The sequence below is a fragment of the Prenolepis imparis genome, unplaced genomic scaffold (assembly GCF_030444845.1).
Source record: "Prenolepis imparis isolate NDT839.2.m4 unplaced genomic scaffold, iyPreImpa1.0 SCAF_14, whole genome shotgun sequence".
Lineage (NCBI taxonomy): Eukaryota > Metazoa > Arthropoda > Insecta > Hymenoptera > Formicidae > Prenolepis > Prenolepis imparis.
The window spans coordinates 6,713,079-6,740,792 of NW_028141172.1; the positions used below are offsets into that span (position 1 = coordinate 6,713,079).

The 27,714-nt window shown below is 26.8% G+C and overlaps 1 protein-coding gene and 1 long non-coding RNA gene across 2 annotated transcripts in view; one reads left to right on the forward strand and one right to left on the reverse strand.

Moving 5' to 3' along the window:
- LOC145945592 (uncharacterized) overlaps positions 1–27,714 on the forward strand; it is a 290,305-nt gene that overhangs the window by 181,254 nt on the left and 81,337 nt on the right. The window lies entirely within an intron of this gene.
- LOC145945532 (uncharacterized) lies at positions 1,708–24,255 on the reverse strand. Its single transcript, XM_083054590.1, is given in 18 exon segments — positions 1,708–2,721; positions 4,165–4,635; positions 5,437–5,630; positions 5,788–5,889; positions 6,057–7,492; positions 7,728–8,381; positions 8,503–8,584; positions 9,151–9,301; positions 10,083–10,227; positions 16,106–16,458; positions 16,746–17,216; positions 18,032–18,225; positions 18,381–18,482; positions 18,648–20,086; positions 20,315–20,968; positions 21,090–21,171; positions 21,739–21,889; positions 23,480–24,255. Coding segments are annotated over 18 exon segments (7,128 nt in total). The 5' UTR covers positions 23,588–24,255; the 3' UTR covers positions 1,708–2,382.

Sequence of the window (27,714 nt, forward strand, 5' to 3'; positions counted from 1 at the left end):
TTTTGTGCCGTATGGGTAAGCATATAATATTATCCACGTTGATATTTGTCATATTTTTTGTTTCACTAAAATATACAAAATTATGATTACATTTGTATGCATATTATATACTACGCATGCTTTTAGGATCCACTATATGTGCATATTGTTGCGTGACGTTTATATGACAGTATTTGAATCAATTGACGCGCAACGTTGTCTTTTTTCGTGGCAATCACAATCGTAACTGACTTCGCAGACTAGACTGATCTGATCATGCTTTATTTGCTGCGCTTTGTTTATGATTCATTTCTCACTGCATGATCGACGATACTTACAATCAGTGTTACTCCAACAGTTACTTATTCCAACACAGAGAATATTTTCTTATAATTTACTTTGAAAATCATGGTAATCGTGAGACAATATGGTATGGAAAGAATTTGAAAAATATGCTTGATTAATTTTACTTTACTTTTAGTAAAATTAATCAAACATATTTTATATTTTAATGTAATAGATATTATTATTTTATATTGTGATAAATATTAATCAGAGAAAATATAATATAATTATTCGTGGAAACTGTTCACAGAGAGTTTTAATTTTTTAATTGCACTGCTTTACATTTAAAATTAAAAAATGTTTATATTTACAATCTTCGTGAAAAAAATAAAAAAATGCATAATGTATACCCTATTTAAAATTATATATAGCTTCACATATATCATAGACCATTCTTTAAAGCTTTAAAGGAAACCGTAATTCATTAAGTGATTTTTTAATACATGGAAATGATCATTAAATGCTCTTAATTAATGGTCATATGTTTAAATTAAATGCTTACAAATATTGTTTCGAAGTATAATTAATGCAATAAATAATTGGCAAGTTGTGTTTGCTTGTAGGTATTCTATTCATGTCGATCTATAGTAGCTTTATTCTCTAAAGATTCTCTAGGATTCTCTAGGATTGCAAGATAAATTAATTTATGCAAACATATACTATTAAGAAGTAAATTTACTACATCGAAAACATAAAAATAATATCTATATTATTCATAATAAATCTAGGAATTTTTACACTCCAATAAAGCATGTTTATTAAAATACTTTATAATTATAATTTAATATTTTATAATTATATAATTTATAAATAATATAATTAATTAATAATAATTATAAATATTATATTATTTGTTTTTTTATTCTATCGTTTTTATCGATCACTCATAGTCAAGAGTCTCGTAAAAATCGATCGAATACCATAGAAGAAAATTATTATGTTAGAAACATTAAAAATATTATGTGCTTTACTAAAAGTATTGATGCTAATTTAACAATTTTATAGAAAATGAAGACTCATTAATATTAAAAATCTTTATTTTTAAATATAAAAGTTTCAAAAACATATTTGGACTACGTTTTAATATACGTATACGGCCACATTTATAATTATAAAAGCATAATTTTATACTACATAACATCTATTTATAAATGTGGCAATTTTAAATGTAATATTAACAAACTTTATACATCTTTTTTATATCTCAGCTTTTAATATCAAGCTTATATAATGTCAAGCTCTTTGATTATGCAATTTAAATTATTTAAGTAAATTTTTTTAACATCAAATTTTTAGTTTATAGTTTTACAGTTATACATGTAAATTAACATATGTAAAAATATTTAATTTTTTATAATAAAGAAATCTTTTACTCGAGTGAAACTTACGACCATATATAGTAGAGTACTTTTTCTGGAAACTGGACAGAACTGCAATATATCCTAAATTCTACGAGAAGTACGTGATTATTCGTTAGTACTTTTAGTTAAACATGCAATGCCATAATGCAATAAATTAGAACCATTTTTCAAAGAGTCATTTATATCCTCTCTGAGATAACACCTATTGTAGGTCACTGGCGAATTTACGAAGCAAGGCAACAATTCTCCCACTTTCTCATAAAACATTGACTAGCCTTTACATAATTAAAGAGCACTTGTAATTTTCGCGCTATGGTACTGAATAAATGCAATAATTAAAATTTTAATGTCCAATATTAGATGTTTTTTGTATATCATTCGATAAATTCTTTAAAGCTAATCAACGAATCGCAAAATACTATCTCTTTCACTCTTACATATTAAGATTTCCCTTTGTAATAGTTCACGATGCATCTGCATTCGATCAAGTTATAAAACTTCTAGTAAACATATAGTTTATTACGTTTCTTTGAAAAATAAGATTATAAAATGACAATGACCAATTTACTTACAAACATACATAGAGATGTCTAGTACAGACTTATTTTCAAATATTTCAAATAAATGTGCAAAAATTCGTTTTTCTTTAATATACACATGTTCAAATAATTAATTAATTGTGCCGGCTAAATAATATTCATATTGGATGCAATTTTGCGTCTTTTATGTCGCTTCTTAGATCTATAATATTGTTCAGACAAATTTTAAAATTTGGTCTGGCATTTGCTACACCCCAGCAATGCTGCATCAATAGATATAACAAGGATGGACAGTCGAGAGACATCTGCAACCTGCCTCCCTCGCGTACGTAATTCATCACTTCGAGATTAGATTTTGTAGAGTAAGGTTGCTCACCCAATGATGTAATCTCCCACATTAGTACTCCGAATGACCAAACATCGCTCTGAGAAGTAAATATTCCGTTCGCTAGGGATTCCGGTGCCATCCAGCGAACAGGAAGCAGACCTTCTCCTTCCTAAAATAAAATTTTAACAAAGATAAATCTCCTATTCTAATTATCCATTTTTGCAGTAAGTATTCTTAAGCAAAAAACTAATATTTTGCATTATACATTTTGTTCACTAATATTTTGCATTATACATTATATACATATATATTAGAGAAATATATATAAAAATATATACATGGTCTTCATTTTTCTTAAATTCTACACTGCAAAAACAAGTGTGTTACTTTTACACATTTTAAGCGTGTTATTCTGTAGACACTTTTTACACGTATCATCGTGTGTAAAATAAGAACACACGTGTGTTGTATGTATGCATCTATGCGTGTTGTTTTTACACGTTTTACGCGTGTTCGTGTTGGATAATTGCCGCCAAAATTGTAGGGGTGTTATCTGGGGGAGTTCTTATATATATATATATATATATATATATATATATATATATATATATACACATAATGCAACATTTTGCGCGTTACTTCTACAGCCGTCGAACACCCCTAAAATTGTTTTACAGCGGGATTTCTAATTTTTTTGATTCATTTTTCGTATGAATTTGTGGATCGTGTGATTTTTAATGTCGGTTCCAAGTATCTTATGGTCAATAAAACCCATTACATTAACGTACGCCAATGGATACGCTGTGTCCCAAATATAATATGTAGCCAGCAAACCCATGACGGTTTCGGCAACCGTAGGATTAATTTATTTATATGTTTATATTAAATTTTTATTTCTTTTATACGAATTTAAACACAAAATACAAACTTTTAATACTGATCTGATCAATTATTAATGATTTTATAAATTATAATATTTTGTTATACATATATTTGTATAGAGTTGTGTTTACATATATATATTTTAGTTAGGTAGCATGTTATATAGATAGGTCTATATATTAGTTAGCTTATATATTATACATTTTTATTACATAGTTATAATAGTCACCCATTACAGAGTTAGTCATTATATATTTTCTTTAGTTCTTTGTATTTTTTTTCAATTAATTTTTTTTACACACTTATAAATGTGTTTCTTTTTTCCGTGTTAGTTTCGCTCGTGCGTTATTATCAACGTGTGTTGTACCGTACAATATGTGTAACATAGTACTTTCTGTATTATATCAACGCTTTAAGTGTGTTTGAATTAACGTGTTGTTAACGAGTTGTAATCGAGAAGTGTGTATAACACCTAACCATATTAAAACTACACATTTACGTGTATTGTAAAACGAATATTCAATTCAAAATGTGTAGTATCAACACAGCAGCCGTTCAGTACACGTGAGCAAAGTGTGTTATGTCTTATTTCTACACACATTGAACACACATCGAACACGCCCATTTTTTGCAATGTATTTGACTTAAAGATATAATATAATCATATAAAGACGCTACAATAGAAAAACACTTTTAAAAAGTTTCATCTTTTTTAATTAATTATATCTACCTTGCGATAATAGTCATCCCTGCAAATATCTCTAGCAAGTCCAAAATCACCGATTTTGACGATACGATTCTCACGATCTCTCGCAGACACTAAACAATTTCGGCACGCGAGATCTCTATGCACAAAGCGCAGCTCTTCTAAATAGCAACAGCCGCGCGCAACATCTTCGCACATAGCGAGCAAATCATGAAGACGCAAAGCGTGTAAATCAGAAGGTTGTAATATTCGACACTCTCTCAAATATTTTTGCAGATCAGTTTCCATTAATTCCAACACGAGTAATGGAGAATCGTCGTCTAAGCAGACAGCTAGTAATCTTAACACATGTTCGTGTCTAAAGTGACTCATAAGCTTAGCTTCTTGCAAGAATTTCTTTTTTTCTTCGACGGAAGCACACCTTTCTAACATTTTTATGGCAACGGATGTCTCTGATCCCGGTTCTTCTAAATCCTTGACATTCCCTTGGTACACCTGCGAAATATTGAAAATTAAAGTAACTTTTATTAAACAAGAAAAGATAATTTAATTTCTTATAACATTATACATATATATTTCGTTTTATTTTAAATAATTCAACGAAAAAAATGAAGTGCATATGTATGTCTTAAAAATTAATGTATTACTATCTCTTTTAAAATGTTGATTTATATATCCGAAAAAATTGTATTCTCATCTTAAGTACATGCCACTTATATTTATAATATTTTCTACTAAAATAAACGCCAAAAGGATCCTCTTAATTTAGAAGAAAAATCCTCTAAAGAGATATTCTTAACATGCAAGAATATATACTTGATGAGATGTATTGTTATCCGTGTATTATTAAAATTATTAATCGATATAACAAAAAACAGTCTTACAAATGGACATTTGTTACTTATAACATGTATATTTAAATGTTACACATATAATTGAATATTTTTTTTGTATTTGACATAGTTAAATACACATTTTGCTTATTATGTTATTATTTTTAATATTAATTGTAAACTTATAAATTTATTATAAATTCAAATAATTTTATTTTATTAATTTTTATTTTAAATTTATTATTAATTTATTATATTTATTTATTGCGGCGCTGAAGTTGCAAAAGAAATTGAAAAAATATTCTCAATTTAAAAAATGGAAATATTCTTATCTATTAAGAGGACTTATTAATGCATTTCAAGAAAACAATTTTTTCGGTGTAAGATTTACTAAGAAATGTGTATTTCTCATTTCTACATCAAAACATTAATGACTTAATATATGACGTTACGAAAAATTTACCAATCCGAATGCGCCGCTGCCAAGGAGTTTCGTTAGTGTGATTTGCTCACGTTTGATTTTAGTCAGCATAAATTTATTTGGATTATATTGCAACGCAGGACTGTATAGCGCATTGAGCTGAACGTTTCCGATAGGCACCTCATGTAGAATCCTAGTCAAAACTTGCTCGTTATCTTCTTTGCGTTGTCGGTATACTGTTATAAAGTTATAATATATTTAAATAATATTATGCATTGCAAATTTTAAATTTTGATCTTTTAATGAACAAGTTAATGTTTTTCTGAAAAATCTCTCCACTTATTACATTAATCATAATTTGTAATTTAAAAAATGTGTATCAAATATACTTACAACAATAAATAAAGTAGCAGATGCAGATTACAATAACGGTAACAGCAAGGCTTAACATTAATGTTAGATTATATTGTGTAGTTCGAATTATCAAATCGTCACCTTTGTTACATAAAAATATAGTTTTAATTTTTTTGTCTAATTTGAATATTTCTACTTATAATTTTATCATTAAAAATATTTCATTCTTAAAACTATGTAATTCATTTATATGTATGTAAAATAAACAGATCATATTAAAATATCTACATATTATCATTTTTGCTTACCAAGTGTTTCAAAAATAAATCTTTCATCAGATGGCCATGTAAAGTTCTCGTACTCAGGATATGTCAGTATCAAACGAAACTTGTATAAAGTTGCCGGTAGCAAGTTTTCTATATAATACATTACTGTCTCATTATTTGTCTCGAAATTATCTGCGATTTGCCACTTTTGCATCACATCATTTTTGTATTCCAGTATGTAATGTATCGTCAGATTAACGCTAGGAATCCACGAAATATTCATATTGTTTATGCTAGCTCCGCTAAAAGTAATATTGTTCGGTTCCGAGTACGTGTACACGGTTTTGATCGAACTGTCATTATAGAGATTGGTGTAGTTGGCTGGATACACACGTACATACACAAAGTATTTCTGATTTGGCAGCAACGATTGAATTATTGTAAAAAATTTGTTGTCAACTTTATTATTAATAAATGGCTTTTTTATCGGTTGCGTGCTTTTCCACGAGTTAATTGTTTCCCAATATACTCTATAAGTTGCTGGCGCACAGTTCTGATTTGGTGGCATCCAATAAACTGCCGCTATAGTTGGCGTCAGAACCTGAACCGTTACATTTTCCGGTGTATTGAGCTTGCTCACGTTAGTTTTCAATATTACTTCCGAGCTGAATTGCAGGTTCGTCGATAATTGATCAGAGTAAAAATTGCTCACAGCTAGCTTCAGCTTGTATTTTGTAAACGGTGTTAAATTCTGAATTTCATAATGCCGCTCGTATGTCTGCATATAGAATTCATCGAACTTGTTACTAAGGTTATTATTCAAACAGCTTACGTAGATGATATATTTAGGAGTTGGTATGTTGTTTTTGCATTTTTGCTTGCGAGTCGATTCTGTCGTATTAAATTTCAAAACAATACTGTTCGCTGTTATTTTTATTATTGTAATATTATAAATTTTTTCATCAGATATAAGGCATTCCTTCCGAGGATATGGTTGTAAGAAGGATGATTTACCAAACGATATTATGGGAGAAAAGTCATCCGTGCTTTTTATTATTTTCACGTGTTTAAATGCGTTCTTTTCACTGTCGACAAATGCATACTTCTTTTTTAAAATATAAATATGAAAAATGAGTTCATTTTCATTAACTATAATTATATAAATGTTTGTTTTATCAATTTTAATATATTGCAGAAACTCCGTGCCAATTGCAGCGATTGAAATTGAATTGCATTTATTTATTTTAATGTTCGCCACAATTAATTCGTGTTTATCTAGCCAGTATATTATTGGCTCCTCTGTATTTGTGATGTCAAGCTTTATTCTATAATAAATTTTGAATAATGATAATTTGTATGGACAAAAGGTCATATCGGTTTTTAATAAAGATTGCACATTTCTTCCGTCAAGATCCGATTTCATTATTACATACTGTTTATATGACTCTGCATCTAAGATTTCTATCCAGTATAAAAATCTGGAAAATATATATATTATTATATATGTGTATTATAAAACGGAATTTTAAACGTAAAGTTAAAAAAATTTTAAACTTAACTTCTTACAATTTTATGATAATTAATGATTTTATGATTCTTTATATCTTTATTACAAAATCATAGTATATTATTGCAAAATTAGAAAATAATATAAATTCTTAAGTGAAAGACACAAAAGTGTTTATTTTTTCAAGTGAATAAAAGTTAACGTACCCCACAGACGGCTGTATAGTTAAATGAGCAGCGACACTGCTCAAGATCTTATCATATTTGATTATGCCATTTTGCCACATTGTTAAGTCCAGCTTTATAATGGATTTCGCTGAGTCGTCATCTTCCATCCAATATAGATTTCTTCCTATCCAATCGATGCAGAGATTGTGTGAACTTGTTTTAAGGCTAGTTATTTTTGTAATATTATTTGTATTCATATCCCATATCATTAAATCTTTTATATAAGCATACTCATAGGTCTCCTGGATCCAATAAACTTTATGTTCTGCTACAGAATAAGAAACATCGGTTATAATATATTTGCTATTAAAGGTAAAGAGATTGACGTAGGTTCTTGAATCCAGATCCCATATTGCAATGGTATTATTCACTGTAATCAATAATTGAGGTATCGGATTTTCGTGCGTCGTTGATACGTTCATTAAATCCGTATAAGGACCAGCACCAGCTTTAGTATGCGCTCGTACTCGATAATAGTACGTTGTATTAGGTTTTAGATTATGTTCTGTGCATTCCATTGTAGTTAAAATAATTTTGTCGTCAAAGATTTGAATCTTTTTTAGGTTCTCGATGAACCAACATTGCACTGAATATCCTTGTATCACTTTGTTTTCATGTTTAGGTTGATTCCACCTGTAAGATAATATTTAGCCTTTTCATATTTAATAAATTTTTAACAGAATCAATATTTTTATATGTCTATGTTAAATTTTAGAGAAAAAAAGGATATAGACTGTAAACTTTGATTCTTCACCTGAATGTCACAGAAATGTTGAATTTTTCATTTAGAAATCCATTGAACTCTACGAATGCTCTTGGCTCGCTCGGAATTATTCCTAGAGATTTTAAGATAGTACATATTAATATGTTTAAGTTGATTATCTCGGTAAATTAAAAAAAAAAATAATAATATAACGTGCAATGAAAATAAAGAAAAAAGAGAAAAATAAACATATATTACAAAATTAACATCGCAAGTTTTTAAAATAATGAAATGACATAAAACCTCTGTGTATGTGTGTGTGTGTATGTGTTTCAAGACTTATGTTAGAAAAGTAATTGCTAAGTTATAATCGAAAAACCTTCCAATAAAGTGCCAAATCCTTTTCTAAAATTTCCTACTTCTTCACAAGTCAGTAGTATATTATTTGCGACAGATTAAAACAAACAAAAAAATAATGAAATTGATGGTGTTATCTAAATTGTGCTTTATTTTACATACAGTTTATACATTTTTTCTCTCTTTTCGACGGAATGAATATTATATTATCCTTGTTATTAGAAAATGGTTTAATATATATTTTTTATAATTTTTACTCCCTCTTGAATTTACATTGTGCTTACAACTTGTAAATTTTTTGTAAATTTTTTATTAACATTTTATATATTCATTGCATCTTACCAATAGATTCTGGGTTCATGGACATATTTGCAAATGTAACTTCATCTACTTCATGGACTTCACTTCTTATAGTCACGCTTTCAGAATAATTCTGATCCGGCTGGAGATTTTGTAAAATGAGATGATTGTTGTTTTTGGGCACTGGAATATCCTGAATAAAATATAACATATAAAAAAAATAAGTAAGGCAACTAGGCCAGAAATTCCACGGTATCTTTAATGATAAATAAAATAGTCGTATATATAAAAATATATATAAATAAGATTTTCATAAAAAATAACATATATATGTCGAAATAACTAAAATGAACATAACATTTTTTGTTTTTAATAATATTAGCTTGATATTTTTATTTATAATTCCATTTCTCATTTATAATGTGTTAAATATTATGTAATTTCATTTTAAAAATATTTATTCCTATTATTTTTCAACATATTTTCTTGCGAAATATCAAACATTATTCTTATATTAAAAAGAATGTCGCGCAGAATAGACAGAATAAGGATTATTTAATAAGAATTAATAATCGTTTTTTTTTTAATAAATGATATATGAAAATGTTACTCTTTTCGATTCCTGAAGCTATTTTGCTGATAGTTATAGCTAATGATTAGTTTTTTTGCAATCGTTAGTTTTAACTTTTCAAAATAAACGAGGTTACTTTTTAATAATCCGTCAGTTATGTTTATTAAGGTTAATTAAGTTTAATTTTGGACTATATTATACATCCATTTAAAAACAAAATAAAATTTTCAAGCTTTATACATCCTTCCTCATTGCATCATACATTTTAGTTTTATGTATAGTTTTATTTTATTATACAGTATGTAATATTATTATATTACACGTTTTAGTTACTCAAATAAACTGCACTATTACTTGTAATAACATTTAATTGTTTTTTAATGAAGCGAAAAAAATCTCTTACCTGCGTGAAAAGGTTTTCCGGAACGGTATTATTCTTTGTCAAAATTGCGATAGCTGCTTTCACCAGCATTAAACTTTTCAATAAAACGCATAATCTCATCTTAAACATAATAATATCTTCCTTTGGTGAATGTTGGCGCTCAATTTTTAATCACCAGTATTGTATTTTTTTTATTCTATGGATGATTCAGATTTGATCTAATCGAATCGATACTTTATTATGTGCTTGATGGAATTCTTTAGAATCTAGTTTGCGAATCGCGTTATTGTCTTCCAATATTACATTTTAATATATCTTTTTATGATTAATCACAATATTCTAGTAAATAGTAATTTTTATAATTTTTCTATGGGAACCAATAACAAAAATAAATACGAAACGACACGTATTTACTTGATTCTATCGAAAATAATAATATATCTTTGTTGTAATTTCTTTTAATATTTCGTAAAAAGATAATCAATAAAAATATAATCGAACAATTTATAAGCAATCCGAAAATTATAGAATTATAAATTTTCTGTCACTTTCACCGCTATTTAAGCATATAATATTATCCACGTTGATATTTGTCATATTTTTTGTTTCACTAAAATATACAAAATTATGATTACATTTGTATGCATATTATATACTACGCATGCTTTTAGGATCCACTATATGTGCATATTGTTGTGTGACGTTTATATGACAGTATTTGAATCAATTGACGCGCAACGTTGTCTTTTCTCGTGGCAATCACAATCGTAACTGACTTCGCAGACTAGACTGATCTGATCATGCTTTATTTGCTGCGCTTTGTTTATGATTCATTTCTCACTGCTTGATCGACGATACTTACAATCAGTGTTACTCCAACAGTTACTTATTCCAACACAGAGAATTTTTTCTTATAATTTACTTTGAAAATCATGGAAATCGTGAGACAATATGGTATGGAAAGAATATGAAAAATATGCTTGATTAATTTTACTTTACTTTTAGTAAAATTAATCAAACATATTTTATATTTTAATGTAATAGATATTATTATTTTATATTGTGATAAATATTAATCAGAGAAAATATAATATAATTATTCGTGGAATCTGTTCACAGAGAGTTTTAATTTTTTAATTGCACTGCTTTACATTTAAAATAAAAAAATGTTTATATTTACAATCTTCGTGAAAAAAGTAAAAGAAGTGCATAATGTATACCTTATTTAAAATTATATACAGCCTCACATATATCATAGACCATTCTTTAAACGAAACAGTAATTCATTAAGTGATTTTTTTAAATACATGCAAATGATAAAATGCTCTTATAATTAATGGTCAAATGTTTAAATTAAAAATGCTGACAAATATTGTCCCAAAGTATAATTAATGCAATAAATAATTGGCAAGTTGTGTTTGCTTGTAGGTATTCTATTTATGTCGATCTATAGTAGCTTCAATCTCTAAATATGATTGCAAGATAATTAATTTATGAAAACATATACTATTAAGAATAAGTTTACTACATCAATAATGATGTAGTAAATAATTGATGTAGTAAATAAGTTTACTACATCAAAAGCATAAAAATAATATCTATATTATCCATAATAAATCTAGGAATTTTTACACTCCAAGAAAGCAAGTTTATTAAAATACTTTATAATTATAATTTAATATTTTATAATTATATAATTTATAAATAATATAATTAATTAATAATAATTATAAATATTATATTATTTGTTTTTTTATTCTATCGTTTTTATCGATCACTCATAGTCGAGAGTCTCATAAAAATCGATCGAATACCATAGAAGAAAATTATTATGTTAGAAACATTAAAAATATTATGTGCTTTACTAAAAGTATTGATGCTAATTTAACAATTTTATAGAAAATGAAGACTCATTAATATTAAAAATCTAATTTTAGTTTGTATTGAAAAAGACAGTTGTACTGTCGAAACGTTTACATGTTTTTTTAATAAACTTAATTTATTCCTTAATAAAGAATCTGTTAATATCTTGATTATTCGGCTCGCAAGTTGGCCTATTATTGATTGTTTGATTTTAATTATACACGAGCCTTATCTTAATTTTGATATTATTAATTTTATTTCACGCTGGCCTTATAATGCGTCGCTATCATCTACATTACAAATATCATCGTTTTAATTTTAGTTTGTATTGAAAAAGACAGTTGTACTGTCGAAACGTTTACATGTTTTTTTAATAAACTTAATTTATTCCTTAATAAAGAATCTGTTAACATCTTGATTATTTGGCTCGCAAGTTGGTCTATTATTGATTGTTTGATTTTAAAAATCTTTATTTTTAAATATAAAAGTTTCAAAAACATATTTGGGGTACGTTTTAATATACGTATACGGCCACATTTATAATTATAAAAGCATAATTTTATACTACATAACATCTATTTATAAATGTGGCAATTTTAAATGTAATATTAACAAACTTTATACATACATCTTTTTTTTGTATCAAGTTTTTTGCTTATGCAGTTTTTATTTGAGTAAATTTTTTTAACGTCTTTTTTGTACAGTTTTACAATTATACATGTAAATTAACATTTGTAAAAACATTGAATTTTCTTTAATAACAATATCTTATACTTGACTAAAGTTTAGATCCGAACACAGCGGAGCTGCAATATACCTTGGATCCTTCGAGAAGTACGTGACAGCTTATTAATATTATAGTACTTTTAGTTATATATTATACGTACATGTGTCACGCTATAATAAGATAAATTGGAATCGTTTTTCAAAGAGTCGTTTGAATCTTCTCTGAGGTAACACATAATCATTTTCTAATAAAGCATTGACTAGCCCTTACATAATTAAAAAGCGCTCGTGATTTTCGCGCCATGTATACTCTGAATTAATAAGACAAAGATTAAAACATTAATATCCAATAAATTAAATCTTTATATATATCTTTATATAAATCTTTATATATATTCGGTAAATTGTTTAAAGCTAATCTACGAATCGCAAGTTATTATCTTTCACTCTTACATATTTCCTTTTGTAACAGATCACGATGCACATGATCAAGTTATAAAACTTCTAATAAATATATTATAGTTTATTACGTTCTTTTTTTTAAATAATACTATGAAATAACAATGTGCAATTCACGTATAATACAGACATCTATTCTCAAATAGATGTGCAAAAACTCGTTTCTTCTTCATATGCACATGTACAAATAATTAATTAAATGTGTCGACTAGATAATGTTTATTGCATGCAATTTTACGTCTTCTATAACGCTTCTCACAAGTAAACCTCGGAGAAAATTGGACGCCGATTTTTTCAAATTTATTACAGTTATTTCTCATGTCAAAATATAAAGAAATCTGTCATTGTTTATAGCTTAAAATTGATTTTTTTATTTCTTTTTAAATTTTTTTAATTTTGCGCAAATACACGAATTTACAAATGTTTAAGTTGTTTCTAATTTTTTAAGATAATAAATTTATCCAATTAAACGTAGTTAAAACGCGATATTAAAATTTAAACCTAATATATATTTTTTTTGTTGTCATGTTCAAAATTGTTATATATAAAAATAAAAAATTGTAACATTAATGAGTCCGTTTACTCAATGTTACATTGATAAACACATACATATGTATATGACACTTTGATTTATTTATTCATGAATTTTCTGTAATTTTTTATACATTTTTATTTATCTGTAAATATCTATTTATATTTATAAATTTTTGTATAGAACTTACAGTGAAAAAGGCAAATTATTTTTTATTCAATACAATATTAAAAAATCAAAATTTTAGAGTTAAAATAAATTGTAACAAAACAATTACTAAGTATCGAAGTAAAAGATTAATACAATGAATCTTCGAATTGGCTCAATCAATCTGAATCAATAAATCAATAAATATGCGCAACAGCTATCACTCGCTATATGTGCGAATTTATATACTATTTATCACTTAATGTATATGTATACTTTAATATACACACATATTAGGTACATATTTTCTCTCACGGGATACAAAGTTTATGATATCGTGCTCTTCAAAATTTGTTTGCGTTAAAAATATAACAATAGAAAAAGAAATTTAACAAGATATTACACACACACTCACACACACACACACGCGTGCGCGCACGCACACAGAAAGTTATAAAATTTCTATGACGAGGAAAAAAATGATAATAAAAACATTTATTGTTGAAATATAAACATTGTTAAAACTGTGAGTGATAATAAACGCATTTATAAAAAAAGAAGTTGAATTATTTTATTATTTTTCAGTGTTAGTAAACGAAATATATGGTAAAGTTTAAAATTTTTCTTATGCAAATGTGTTAATAGTAATATAGAACATTATACATATATTATATAATTATAAGGTATTGTAAGCGAATTATTGACTTTAAAAATTAACATCTCATTTTTTATTAAAGATAATGCAAACCATTACATGTAATATTTATTTTGAAATATTTTCAAGCGATCCAACGAGATAGATCACATTTCCAAGCTATACAATGTATATCAATAGAACATTTTAAATCAACTTCTAGATCAAGGATTACTAAATGTCACCAAACAACGAATCTGTGTCCAAGATTATTCTGAAAATGACTGTAAATAATGAAATCGGTAAGAATTTATCGGTAAGAAAGTTAATTAAGTATTTAATACACTATACATTAATTCATCTTCATGTTTCTAGTTGTGTATTATAAATTTAAAATAAAAATTATAGAATATCGAGAATGGATATTAAAAAAACAAAAAATTTTATAGTAATTTTATCTATCTTCATATGTCATTTCCAAAAGTATCGAAAATAATCACCAATTTGAACTGATACTTCTTGATAGATAAAACTTGATCTCTTCTCATATTTTAATGTCAAATGGTGAAACGAATTATGCTAAAACTATCCCGAGTAAAAATTTTGATGCTACTTTAACACTTTTATATAGAAAATAAAAATTCATTAATATTAAAAATCCTTATTTTTAAATATAAAAATTTCAAAAACATATACATGTATTATATTATGGTTACGTTTTAATATATGTATACGGCCATATTTATAATTATAAAAGCATAATTTTATACTACATAACATCTATTTTTACATGTGGTAATTTTAAATGTAATATTAACAAACTTTATCCATCTTTTTTATATCTCAGCTTTTAATATCAAGCTTATATAATGTCAAGCTCTTTGATTATGCAATTTAAATTATTTAAGTAAATTTTTTTAACATCAACTTTTTTGTTTATAGTTTTACAGTTATACATGTAAATTAACATATGTAAAAATATTTAATTTTTTATAATAAAGAAATCTTTTACTCGAGTGAAACTTACAACCATATACAGTAGAGTACTTTTTCTGGAAACTGAACAGAACAGCAATATATCCTAAATCCTACGAGAAGTACGTGATTATTCGTTAGTACTTTTAGTTAAACATGCAATGCCATAATCCAATAAATTAGAACCATTTTTCAAAGAGTCATTTATATCCTCTCTGAGATAACACCTATTGTAGGTCACTGGCGAATTTACGAAGCAAGGCAACAATTCTCCCACTTTCTAATAAAACATTGACTAGCCTTTACATAATTAAAGAGCACTCGTAATTTTTGCGCTATGATATTGAATAAATACAATAATTAAAATATTAATGTCCAATATTATATGTTTTTTGTATATCATTCGATAAATTCTTTAAAGCTAATCAACGAATCGCAAAATACTATCTCTTTCACTCTTACATATTAAGATTTCCCTTTGTAATAGATCACGCTGCATCTGCATTCGATCAAGTTATAAGACATCTAGTAAACATATAGTTTATTACGTTTCTTTGAAAAATAAGATTATAAAATGACAATGACCAATTTACTTACAAACATATATAGAGATGTCTAATGCAGACATATTTTCAAATATTTCAAATAAATGTGCAAAAATTCGTTTCTCTTTAATATACACATGTTCATATAATTAATTAATTGTGCCGGCTAAATAATATTCATATTGGATGCAATTTTGCGTCTTTTATGTCGCATCTTAGATCTATAATATTGTTCAGACAAATTTTAAAATTTGGTCTGGCATTTGCTACACCCCAGCAACGCTGCATCAATAGATATAACAAGGATGGACAGTCGAGAGACATCTGCAACCTGCCTCCCTCGCGTACGTAATTCATCACTTCGAGATTAGATTTTGTAGGGTAAGGTTGCTCACCCAATGATGTAATCTCCCACATTAGTACTCCGAATGACCAAACATCGCTCTGAGAAGTAAATACTCCGTTCGCTAGGGATTCCGGTGCCATCCAGCGAACAGGAAGCAGACCTTCTCCTTCCTAAAATAAAATTTTAACAAAGATAAATCTCCTATTCTAATTATCCATTTTTGCAATAAGTATTCTTAAGCAAAAAACTAATATCTTGCATTATACATTTTGTTAACTAATATTTTGCATTATACATTATATACATATATATTGGAGAAATATATATAAAAATATATACATAGTCTTCATTTTTCTTAAATTCTATTTGACTTAAAGATATAATATAATAATATAAAGACGCTACAATAGAAAAACACTTTCAAAAAGTTTCATCTTTTTTAATTAATTATATCTACCTTGCGATAATAGTCATCCCTGCAAATATCTCTAGCAAGTCCAAAATCACCGATTTTGACGATACGATTCTCACGATCTCTCGCAGACACTAAACAATTTCGGCACGCGAGATCTCTATGCACAAAGCGCAGCTCTTCTAAATAGCAACAGCCGCGCGCAACATCTTCGCACATAGCGAGCAAATCATGAAGACGCAAAGCGTGTAAATCAGAAGGTTGTAATATTCGACACTCTCTCAAATATTTTTGCAGATCAGTTTCCATTAATTCCAACACGAGTAATGGAGAATCGTCGTCTAAGCAGACAGCTAGTAATCTTAACACATATTCGTGTCTAAAGTGACTCATAAGCTTAGCTTCTTGCAAGAATTTCTTTTTTTCTTCGACGGAAGCACACCTTTCTAACATTTTTATGGCAACGGATGTCTCTGATCCCGGTTCTTCTAAATCCTTGACATTCCCTTGATACACCTGCGAAATATTGAAAATTAATGTAACTTTTATTAAACAAGAAAAGATAATTTAATTTCTTATAACATTATACATATATATTTCGTTTTATTTTAAATAATTCAACGAAAAAAATGAAGTGCACATGTATGTCTTAAAAATTAATGTATTACTATCTCTTTTAAAATGTTGATTTATATATCCGAAAAAATTGTATTCTCATCTTAAGAACATGCCACTTATATTTATAATATTTTCTACTAAAATAGGCGCCAAAAGGATCCTCTTAATTTACAAGAAAAATTCTCTAAAGAGATATTTTTAACATGCAAGAATATATACTTGATGAGATGTTTTTTTATCCGTGTATTATTAAAATTATTAATCGATATAACAAAAAACAGTCTTACAAATGGACCTATACTTACTTATATAGTTACTTATTACATGTATATTTAAATGTTACACATATAATTGAATATTTTTTATGTATTTGACATAGTTAAATACACATTTTTGCTTATTATGTTATTATTTTTAATATTAATTGTAAACTTATAAATTTATTATAAATTTAAATAATTTTATTTTATTAATTTTTATTTTAAATTTATTATTAATTTATTATATTTATTTATTGCGGCGCTGAAGTTGCAAAAGAAATTAAAAATATATTCTCAATTTAAAAATTGGAAATATTCTTATCTGTTTAGAGGACTTATTAATGCATTTCAAGAAAACAATTTTTTTGGTGTAAGATTTACTAAGAAATGTGCATTTCTTACTTCTGCATCTAAACATTAATGACTTAAAATATGACGTTACCAAAAATTTACCATTCCGAATGCGCCGCTGCCAAGCAGTTTCGTTAGTGTGATTTGCTCACGTTTGATTTTAGTCAGCATAAATTTATTTGGATTATATTGCAACGCAGGACTGTATAGCGCATTGAGCTGAACGTTTCCGATAGGCACCTCATGTAGAATCCTAGTCAAAACTTGCTCGTTATCTTCTTTGCGTTGTCGGTATACTGTTATAAAGTTATAATATATTTAAATAATATTATGCATTGCAAATTTTAAATTTTGCTCTTTTAATGAACAAGTTAATGTTTTTCTGAAAAATCTCTCCACTTATTACATTAATCATAATTTGTATTAAAAAAATGTGTATAAATATACTTACAACAATAAATAAAGTAGCAGATGCAGATTACAATAACGGTACCAGCAAGGCTTAACATTAATGTTAGATTATATTGGGTAGATCGAATTCTCGAATCGTCACCTTTGTTACATAAAAATATAGTTTTAATTTTCCGGTTTTTTTGAATATTTCTACTTATAATTTTATCATTAAAAATATTTCATATTTGAAATTCTGTAATTCATTTATATGTATGATAATAAACAGATCATATTAAAATATCTACATTTTATCATATTTGCTTACCAAGTGTTTGAAAAATAAATCTCTCATCAGATGGCCATGTAAAGTTTTCGTATTCAGGATATGTCAGTATCAAACGAAACTTGTATAAAGTTGCCGGTAGCAAGTTTTCTATATAATACATTACTGTCTCATCATTATTCTTCTCAAAACTATCTGCGATTTGCCACTTTTGCATCACATCATTTTTGTATTCCAGTACGTAATGGATCGTCAAATTAACGCTAGGAATCCACGAAATATTCATATAGTTTATGCTAACTCCGCTCAAAGTTATATTGTTCGGTTCCGAGTACGTGTACACGGTTTTGATCGAACTGTCATTATAGAGATTGGTGTAGTTGGCTGGATACACACGTACATACACAAAGTATTTCTGATTTGGCAGCAACGATTGAATTATTGTAAAAAATTTGTTGTCAACTTTATTATTAATAAATGGCTTTTTTATCGGTTGCGTGCTTTTCCACGAGTTAATTGTTTCCCAATATACTCTATAAGTTACTGTCTCACAATTCAGTTTCGTGGGTAGCATCCAATAAACTGCCGCTGTAGTTGGCGTCAGAACCTGAACCGTTACATTTTCCGGTGCATTGAGCTTGCTCACGTTAGTTTTCAATATTACTTCCGAGCTGAATTGCAGGTTCGTCGATAATTGATCAGAGTAAAAATTGCTCACAGCTAGCTTCAGCTTGTATTTTGTAAACGGTGTTAAATTCTGAATTTCATAATGCCGCTCGTATGTCTGCATATAGAATTCATCGAACTTGTTACTAAGGTTATTATTCAAACAGCTTACGTAGATGATATATTTAGGAGTTGGTATGTTGTTTTTGCATTTTTGCTTGCGAGTCGATTCTGTCGTATTAAATTTCAAAACAATACTGTTCGCTGTTATTCTTATTATTGTAATATTATAAATTTTTTCATCAGATATAAGGCATTCCTTCCGAGGATATGGTTGTAAGGAGGATGATTTACCAAACGATATCATGGGTTTAAAGTAATCCGTGCTTTTTATTATTTGCACGTGTTTAGATGCGTTTTTTTCACTGTCGACAAGTGCATACTTCTTTTTTAAAATATAAAGATAAGAATCTGATATTTTTAAATTATATCCACTTATATAAATGTTTGTTTCATCAATTATAAAATATCCCAGAAACTCCGTGCCAATTTCAGCGATTGAAATTGAATTGCATTTATTTATTTTAATGTTCGCCACAAATAATTCGTGTTTATCTAGCCAGTATATTATTGGCTCCTCTGTATTTGTGATGTCAAGCTCTATATGATAATAAATTAATAATGATAGATTGTATGGACAAAAGGTCATATCGGATTTTAAAAAAGGTTGCACATTTCTTCCGTCAAGATCCGATTTCATCATTACATACTGTATATGTGACTCTGCATCAAACATTTCTATCCAGTATAAAAATCTGGAAAATATATATATTATTATATATGTGTATTATAAAACATAATTTTAAACGTGAAGTTAAATAAAATAATAAGCTTAAGTTATAACAATTTTATGATAATTAATGATTTTATGATTCTTTATATCTTTATTACAAAATCATAGTATATTACTGCAAAATTAGAAAATACTATAAATTCTTAACCGAAAGACACATAAGTGTTTTAGTGAATAAAAGGTAGCGTACCCTATAGATGGCTGTGTAGTTAAATAAGCAAGCCTTTTCTCTCTGCTCAAGATCTTATCATATTTGACTATGCCATTTTGCCACATTGTTAAGTCCAGCTTTAAAATTGACTCCTGATTTTCCATCCAATATAGATTTCTTCCTATCCAATCGATCCAGAGAGAGTATGCATTTTTTCTTAATCTAGTTATTTTCGTAATATTATTTTTATTCATATCCCCTATCATTAAATCTTGTGTAGACTCATACTCATTATTGGTCTCCTGGATCCAATAAATTTTATGTTCTGCTACAGAATAAGAAACATCGGTTATAATATATTTGCTATTAAAGGTAAAGAGATTGACGTAGGTTCTTGAATCCAGATCCCATATTGCAATGGTATTATTCACTGTAATCAATAATTGAGGTATCGGATTTTCGTGCGTCGTTGATACGTTCATTAAATCCGTATAAGGACCAGCTCCAGCTTTAGTATGCGCTCGTACTCGATAATAGTACGTTGTATTAGGTTTTAGATTATGTTCTGTGCATTCCATTGTAGTTAAAATAGTTTTGTCGTCAAAGATTTGAATCTTTTTTAGGTTCTCGATGAACCAACATTGCACTGAATATCCTTTTATCACTTTGTTTTCATGTTTAGGTTGATTCCACCTGTAAGGTAAAATTTAGCCTGTTCATATTTAATAAATTTTTAACAGAATCAATATTTTTATATGTCTATGTTAAATTTTAGAGAAAGAAAGGATATAGACTAAAAACTTTGATTCTTCACCTGAATGTCACAGAAATGTTGATTTTTCCATTTAGAAATCCATTGAAATCTACGAATGCTCTTGGCTCGCTCGGAATTTTTCCTAGAGATTTTGAGGTGGTACATATTAATATGTTTAAGTTGATTATTTTGATAAATAAAAAAAAATAATAATAATTTAACGTGCAATGAAAATAAAGAAAAACGAAAAAAAATAAGCCTATATATCAAAATTAACATGCAAGTTTTTAAAATAATTAAATAACATAAAACCCTTGTGTATTTGTGTGTGTGTATGTGTTTCAAGTCTTGTGTTAGAAAAGTAATTGCTAAGTTATAATTAAAAAAACTTCCAATAAAGTGCCAAACACTTATCTAAAATTTCCTATTATTCACAAATCAGAGGTACATTATTTGCGACTGATTTAAAACAAACAAGAATAATAATGAAATTGATGGTGTTATCTAAATTTTGCTTTATTTTACATACAGTGTATACATTTTTTCTTTCTTTTCGACAGAATGAATTTTATATTATCCTTGTTATTAGAAAATGGTTTGATATTTTTTAAATTTAATTTTTACTTTCTCTTGAATTTACATTATACTTACAACTTGTAAATTTTTTGTTAATTTTTTATTAACGTTCTATATATTTATTGCATCTTACCAATAAATTCTGGGTTCATGGACATATTTGCAAATGTAACTTCATCTACTTCATTGACTTCACTTCTTATAGTCACGCTTTCAGAATAATTCTGATCTGGCTGGAGATTTTCTAAAATGAGATGATTGTTGTTTTCGGGCACTGGAATATCCTGAATAAAATATAACATATAAAAAAAATAAGTTAGACAGCTAGGCCAGAAATTCTACGGTATCATTAATGATAAATAAAATAGTATATCTAAAAATATATATAAATAAGATTACCGTAAAAAATAACATCATATGTCAAAATAAATAAAATAAGCATAAAATTTCTTGTTTTGTAATAATTTTAGCTTGATATTTTATAATTCCATTCCTAATTTATAATGTGTTTAATATTATGTAATTTTATTTCTATAATATTTATTCTTATTATTTTTCATTATATTTTCTTGCGAAATATCAAACATGATTCTTATATTAAAAAGAAACTAACGCAGAATAGGCAGAATAAGGATTATTTAATAAGAATTCATAATTGTTTCTTTTTTAATAAATGTTGTATTAAAATGTTACTCTCTTCGATTCTTGAAGCGATTTTGCTGATAGTTATAGTTCATGATTTAGTTTTTTTGCGATTGTTAGTTAACTTTTTAAAATAAGCGAATTTACTTTGTAATAATCCGTATGTTTTAATTAAAATTTCAATAATAATGTTTGTATTTCAAGAATCCAAATGTTTAAAGTATTCTCTTTTATATGAGTTTGTGTGTGATTATAGAAATTATATACATTTTTGTACTTAAAATCTTGTCGAAATTCTTTTTGATTATGATTATATCTTTTAACCCAAACAAATTCTGGAAAACAGGATACCATAATCTTTCGATTGACATTACCACGATATATAAGAATATGTGCATATTCTACATATAACTATTTAAATGGATATCTATATTCATATGGCTATATATATGGATATACTATCAATATTATATATATACATCTATAAATTTTTATTAGTTAAATTGGAATAGATTGCTGTTACGTATATTGTTTATTTAACTATTGGCCCTATAAAGTTAATTGATACAATTTGAATTCTATTATACCAATTTAGTCGACATTCCTTTATATGTATATAGCACAAATGCAACTATCCTTGACACATCAAAATGACGCTGACTCTTTGAATTAATTTAGTTTACTAAAAATTTATTTACAAGTCTTATTATATTATTAAATAATTATAAATATTTAATAAAGTAAATAAGATCTTTTTGCAAATTGATGAAAAATCACATAAAACTCAATTCAAGTGTCATATATATATATATATATATATATATATATATATATATATATATGTATGTATGTATGTATGTATGTATGTATGTATGTATGTATGTATGTATCAAAATAATGAAAAATTAACAGAAAATCTCATTAATATTAATAATTATTATTCTTAGAAATAGCAATAGAAACACAAACATAATACAGTCAAATTTTAATATTTCGTCTTAATTAAGTTTAATTTTGGACTATATTATACATCCATTTAAAAACAAAATAAAATTTTCAAGCTTTATACATCCTTCCTCATTGCATCATACATTTTAGTTTTATGTATAGTTTTATTTTATTATACAGTATGTAATATTATTATATTACACGTTTTAGTTACTCAAATAAACTGCACTATTACTTGTAATAACATTTAATTGTTTTTTAATGAAGCGAAAAAAATCTCTTACCTGCGTGAAAAGGTTGTCCGGAACGGTGTGATTCTTTGTCGAAATCGCGATAGCTGACTTCATCAGCATTAAACATTTCAATAAAACGCATAATCTTATTTCAAACATAATAACCTCTTCCTTCGGTGAATGTTGGCGCTCAATTTTTAATCACCTGTATTGTTTTTTTTTATTCTATAAATGATTCAGATTTCATCTAATCGACTCGATACTTATATGTGCTCGATGAATTCTTTAGAATCTAGTTTGCGAATCGCGTTATTGTCTTCCAATATTACACTTTAATATATCTTTTATGATCAATCACAATATTCTAGTAAATAGTAATTTTTATAATTTTTCTATGGGAACCAATAACAAAAATGAATACGAAGCAACGCGTATTTATTTGATTGTATCCAAGATAATAATTTATCTTTGTTGTAATTTCTTTTAATATTTCGTAAATAGATAATTAATAAAAATATAAAAGAACAATTAATAAGCAATCCGAAAATCATAGAATTATAAATTTTCTGTCACTTTCACCGCTATTCAAGCATAAATTATTATCCACATTAAGATATTTGTCATTTTTTGTTTCACTAAAATATAAAAAATTATGATTACTTCTTTTATGCATATTGTATACTACGCATGTTTTTAGGATCCACTATATGTGCATATTGTTGTGTGACGTTTATATAACAGTATTTGAATCAATAAATGATGCGGAACGTTGTCTTTTCTCGTGGCAATCACAATCGTAACTGACATCGCAGATTAGACTGATCGTGCCTTATTTGCTGCACTCTGTATGATTCATTTCGCTCTGCCTGATCGATGATACTCACAATCAATGTTATTTCCAACAGTTACTTTTTCTAACACAGAGAGAATTTTCTTTTAGAATTTACCTACTTTAGAATTTACCCCAGAAAAACATTTAGTAATCGTGAGACAATATGGTATACAAAAATTTTAAAAATATGTTTGATTAATTTTACTATACTTTTAGAAAAATTAATCAATCATATTTTATATTTTATTGTAATAAATATTATTATTTTTTATTGTGATAAATAAACGTCAACTGATTTACGTCGTGCAATTCAGAAAAGTGAACCTTCTATTTATTAGTTTTGCAGGTTCTCACTCTGTCATTTGTCATTGCAAAACTGATCATTTCACGTAATCGGCACTAAAATTTTTTCAAACTACAGACTTCAAGCTTTATTTTCGTATTTTAAACACCTAGATATCATAATTATTAGCTGAATTATAAATTCTTGAACTTTTACCATTTTTACTACTTTTTAAGTGTACCGTTTTTTTTTTTTTTTTTTGCCAAGTGTATCTTTTGGCAGAAAGCAGCTGATTCAAGCATTAATTTCCTAATTAAATTGAAATTAATAATTAACAGAAATCAGTTGATAACTGTCAAAAAAATATTAATCGAGTTTAAAGTATTATAACATATTATTAATAACAACATTTTTATTTTAGTTTTTATAACAGGTTATTATTTTAAAATTAGCAAATTAACGCCTTTAATCAGCTGATTTAAACGCTTTCAACATCTTTGTATATTATAACGTATATCAAAATAATTTGAAATTCACAGAAATTTGAAATCAGACAAGTCGCAAGATAGAATTTATATAACACAGAATAAATAATTAGATGACATAAGACAAGATACAAGCAGAACAAACAAAATAAACAGCGAGTGTTACTTTCATAATTTGATAGCAATCGAGCAATATTGCATGAATGATAATTTCTACAGATTCAATGATTTCTATTTTAAAATTGAAACGTTATATTTTTAAAATATTAATTTAATGTTTGTTTGTATAATTAAGCATTTAGAAAATCGGTTTTTATATATTGACGAGAAAATATCGATGATTACCACCTTGATTTAAAAACTACTTTTTTATGAGATAATTTTTGTCTGAAATTATACATATATTTTGCAATACGAAGTTTTGTATCACAAGGAATTATCTTAGGAGCAGTGGCATATTCAGAATTTTGTTTCGGGAAACTGAAACTGTGTAGACGAGCAATTACATAAAAAAAATTCATATTTAACAATTTAGCAATGGACTATAGTTTTATTTACTTTTATAAACTGCTCAATAAATGCAAAAATGTTGACAACTTAGTTCAGGGACTAAAATAAAATTTTTATTATATATTATTCGTTGACCAACTTTCAAAGGAGGCTCTTGAGGCTGTTTACAATAAAGATATCAGATATTATCGTGAGCATCACACAAAGAAATCCAGTAAACGGGACAGTAATGAAGATCTTTTTAAAAGAGAGCTTTTAAGCTCAGATTCATATATTGCGTTATTAGAAAAATGTTAAAAAGCACTGCGTATTTCCAAAGGAAGTCGAACAATTTTTAGAATTCGCAAATAAAAATTAACATATATATAAACAAGCATACATACACTCGCGAATGCATATATTCTCAATTATATTATATTATAGATACATATAATTTTTTATAAACTAGAAGAACACAAGCGCGACATTCTTCGATTTTATATTAAATAGAATAATTATTAAAATAATAATAATTTTTTGACAGAATCAACTGATAACTGTCAAAAAATATTAATCGAGTTCAAAGTACTATAACATTATATTTAAAATATATTGTTATTTAAATTTTTACAACATAATATTATTTTAAAATTTAATTAGCAAATTAACTTTAATCAGCTGATTTCTGTCAAAATATATTACTAAAGCGTTAATTAGATAATTAAATTTAAAAGTAATAATGTTATAGAAATTAAAGTAGTAATGTTGATAATACTTTATCCTCGATTAATATTTTTTGACAGAAATCAGCAAATAACTGTCAAAAATAATAACCGAGTTTAAAGTAGCTTATTTCTATCAAAAAATATTAATAAATCTTTTCGTCAATAAAATCGTAATTAGTCTCGATTATCAAATGATTCTTGTAGAAAATTCTATTTCTTTGTTAACACTTTCTGTTCATGATATAAATACTAAATTTTTATTGCACAGCATAATTATTTAATAATTAATTAATATATTTTTTTAAGCATTGATTGCAATACATGCATAAAAATATGTGACTTAATTATGCAATGCATACAAATTTATTATTTAAATCATTAACAGAGAACAAAAAGATAGAATTTTCTACAAGAAACTTTCGATCAAAATATCTGCGCTCCCATTAAATTCGCGCGTCTGTACACATCCATCTCGCTGCATATCTCGCGCAAGATTGACCGCAAGCAGGCAAAACTCAGAGCAGCGGTATCGCCAAGCGCAGCTATACGTCCGTCACGCTGCGCGTCTCGCGCGAGACTGATTCTCGATCTCGAGACATTGCGATTGCGAGACTGATCGTCAGCGTCAGTCTCGCGCGAGACGCGCAGCGTGGCGGACGTATGGGTTGTGTTTAACCATACCGCTGCTAAGAGTCTTGCGGTCAGTCTCGCGCGGTACAGACGCGCGAATATAATAGAAGCGCAGATATTTTGATCGAAAAAGTCTTGTAGAAAATTCTATTTATTTTTGTTCTCTGTTAAAGATATTAATAATAAATTGTTATGCATTACATAATTAGTTCACATATATTCGTACACGTATTGCAATCAACGCATAAAAAATATATATTAAATAATTATGCAATGCATAAAAATTCAGTATTTAAATCTGAAACAGAAAGTGCGAACAAAGAAATAGGATTTCTACAAGAATCCATTGATAATCGAGATAATCACAACGAAATTAATTATGATTTTATTGACGAAAGGATTTATTTATATTTTTTGATAGAAATCAGCTACTTTAAACTTTAATATTTTTGACAATTATCAGCTGTTTTCTGTCAAAAAATATTAATCGAAGATAAAGTATTATAACGTATTATTTACAATATATTATTATTTTAATCTTTTTAACATATTATTATTTTAAAATTTAATTAGCAAATTAACGCTTTATTAATATTTTTGACATACATCAGCTGATGAAACTTAATTTGCTAATTAAATTTTTAAATAATATTATGTTGTAAAAATTTAAATAATAGTATATTTTAAATATAATGTTATAGTACTTTAAACTCGATTAATATTTTTTGACAGTGATCAGCTGATTTCTGTATCATTCTCTTTAACATAAAATTGAGGAATCGCGCTTGTGTCGTTCTAATTTTTTAAAATCTTTGTTTGTATAATTAAGTATCTAAAAAATC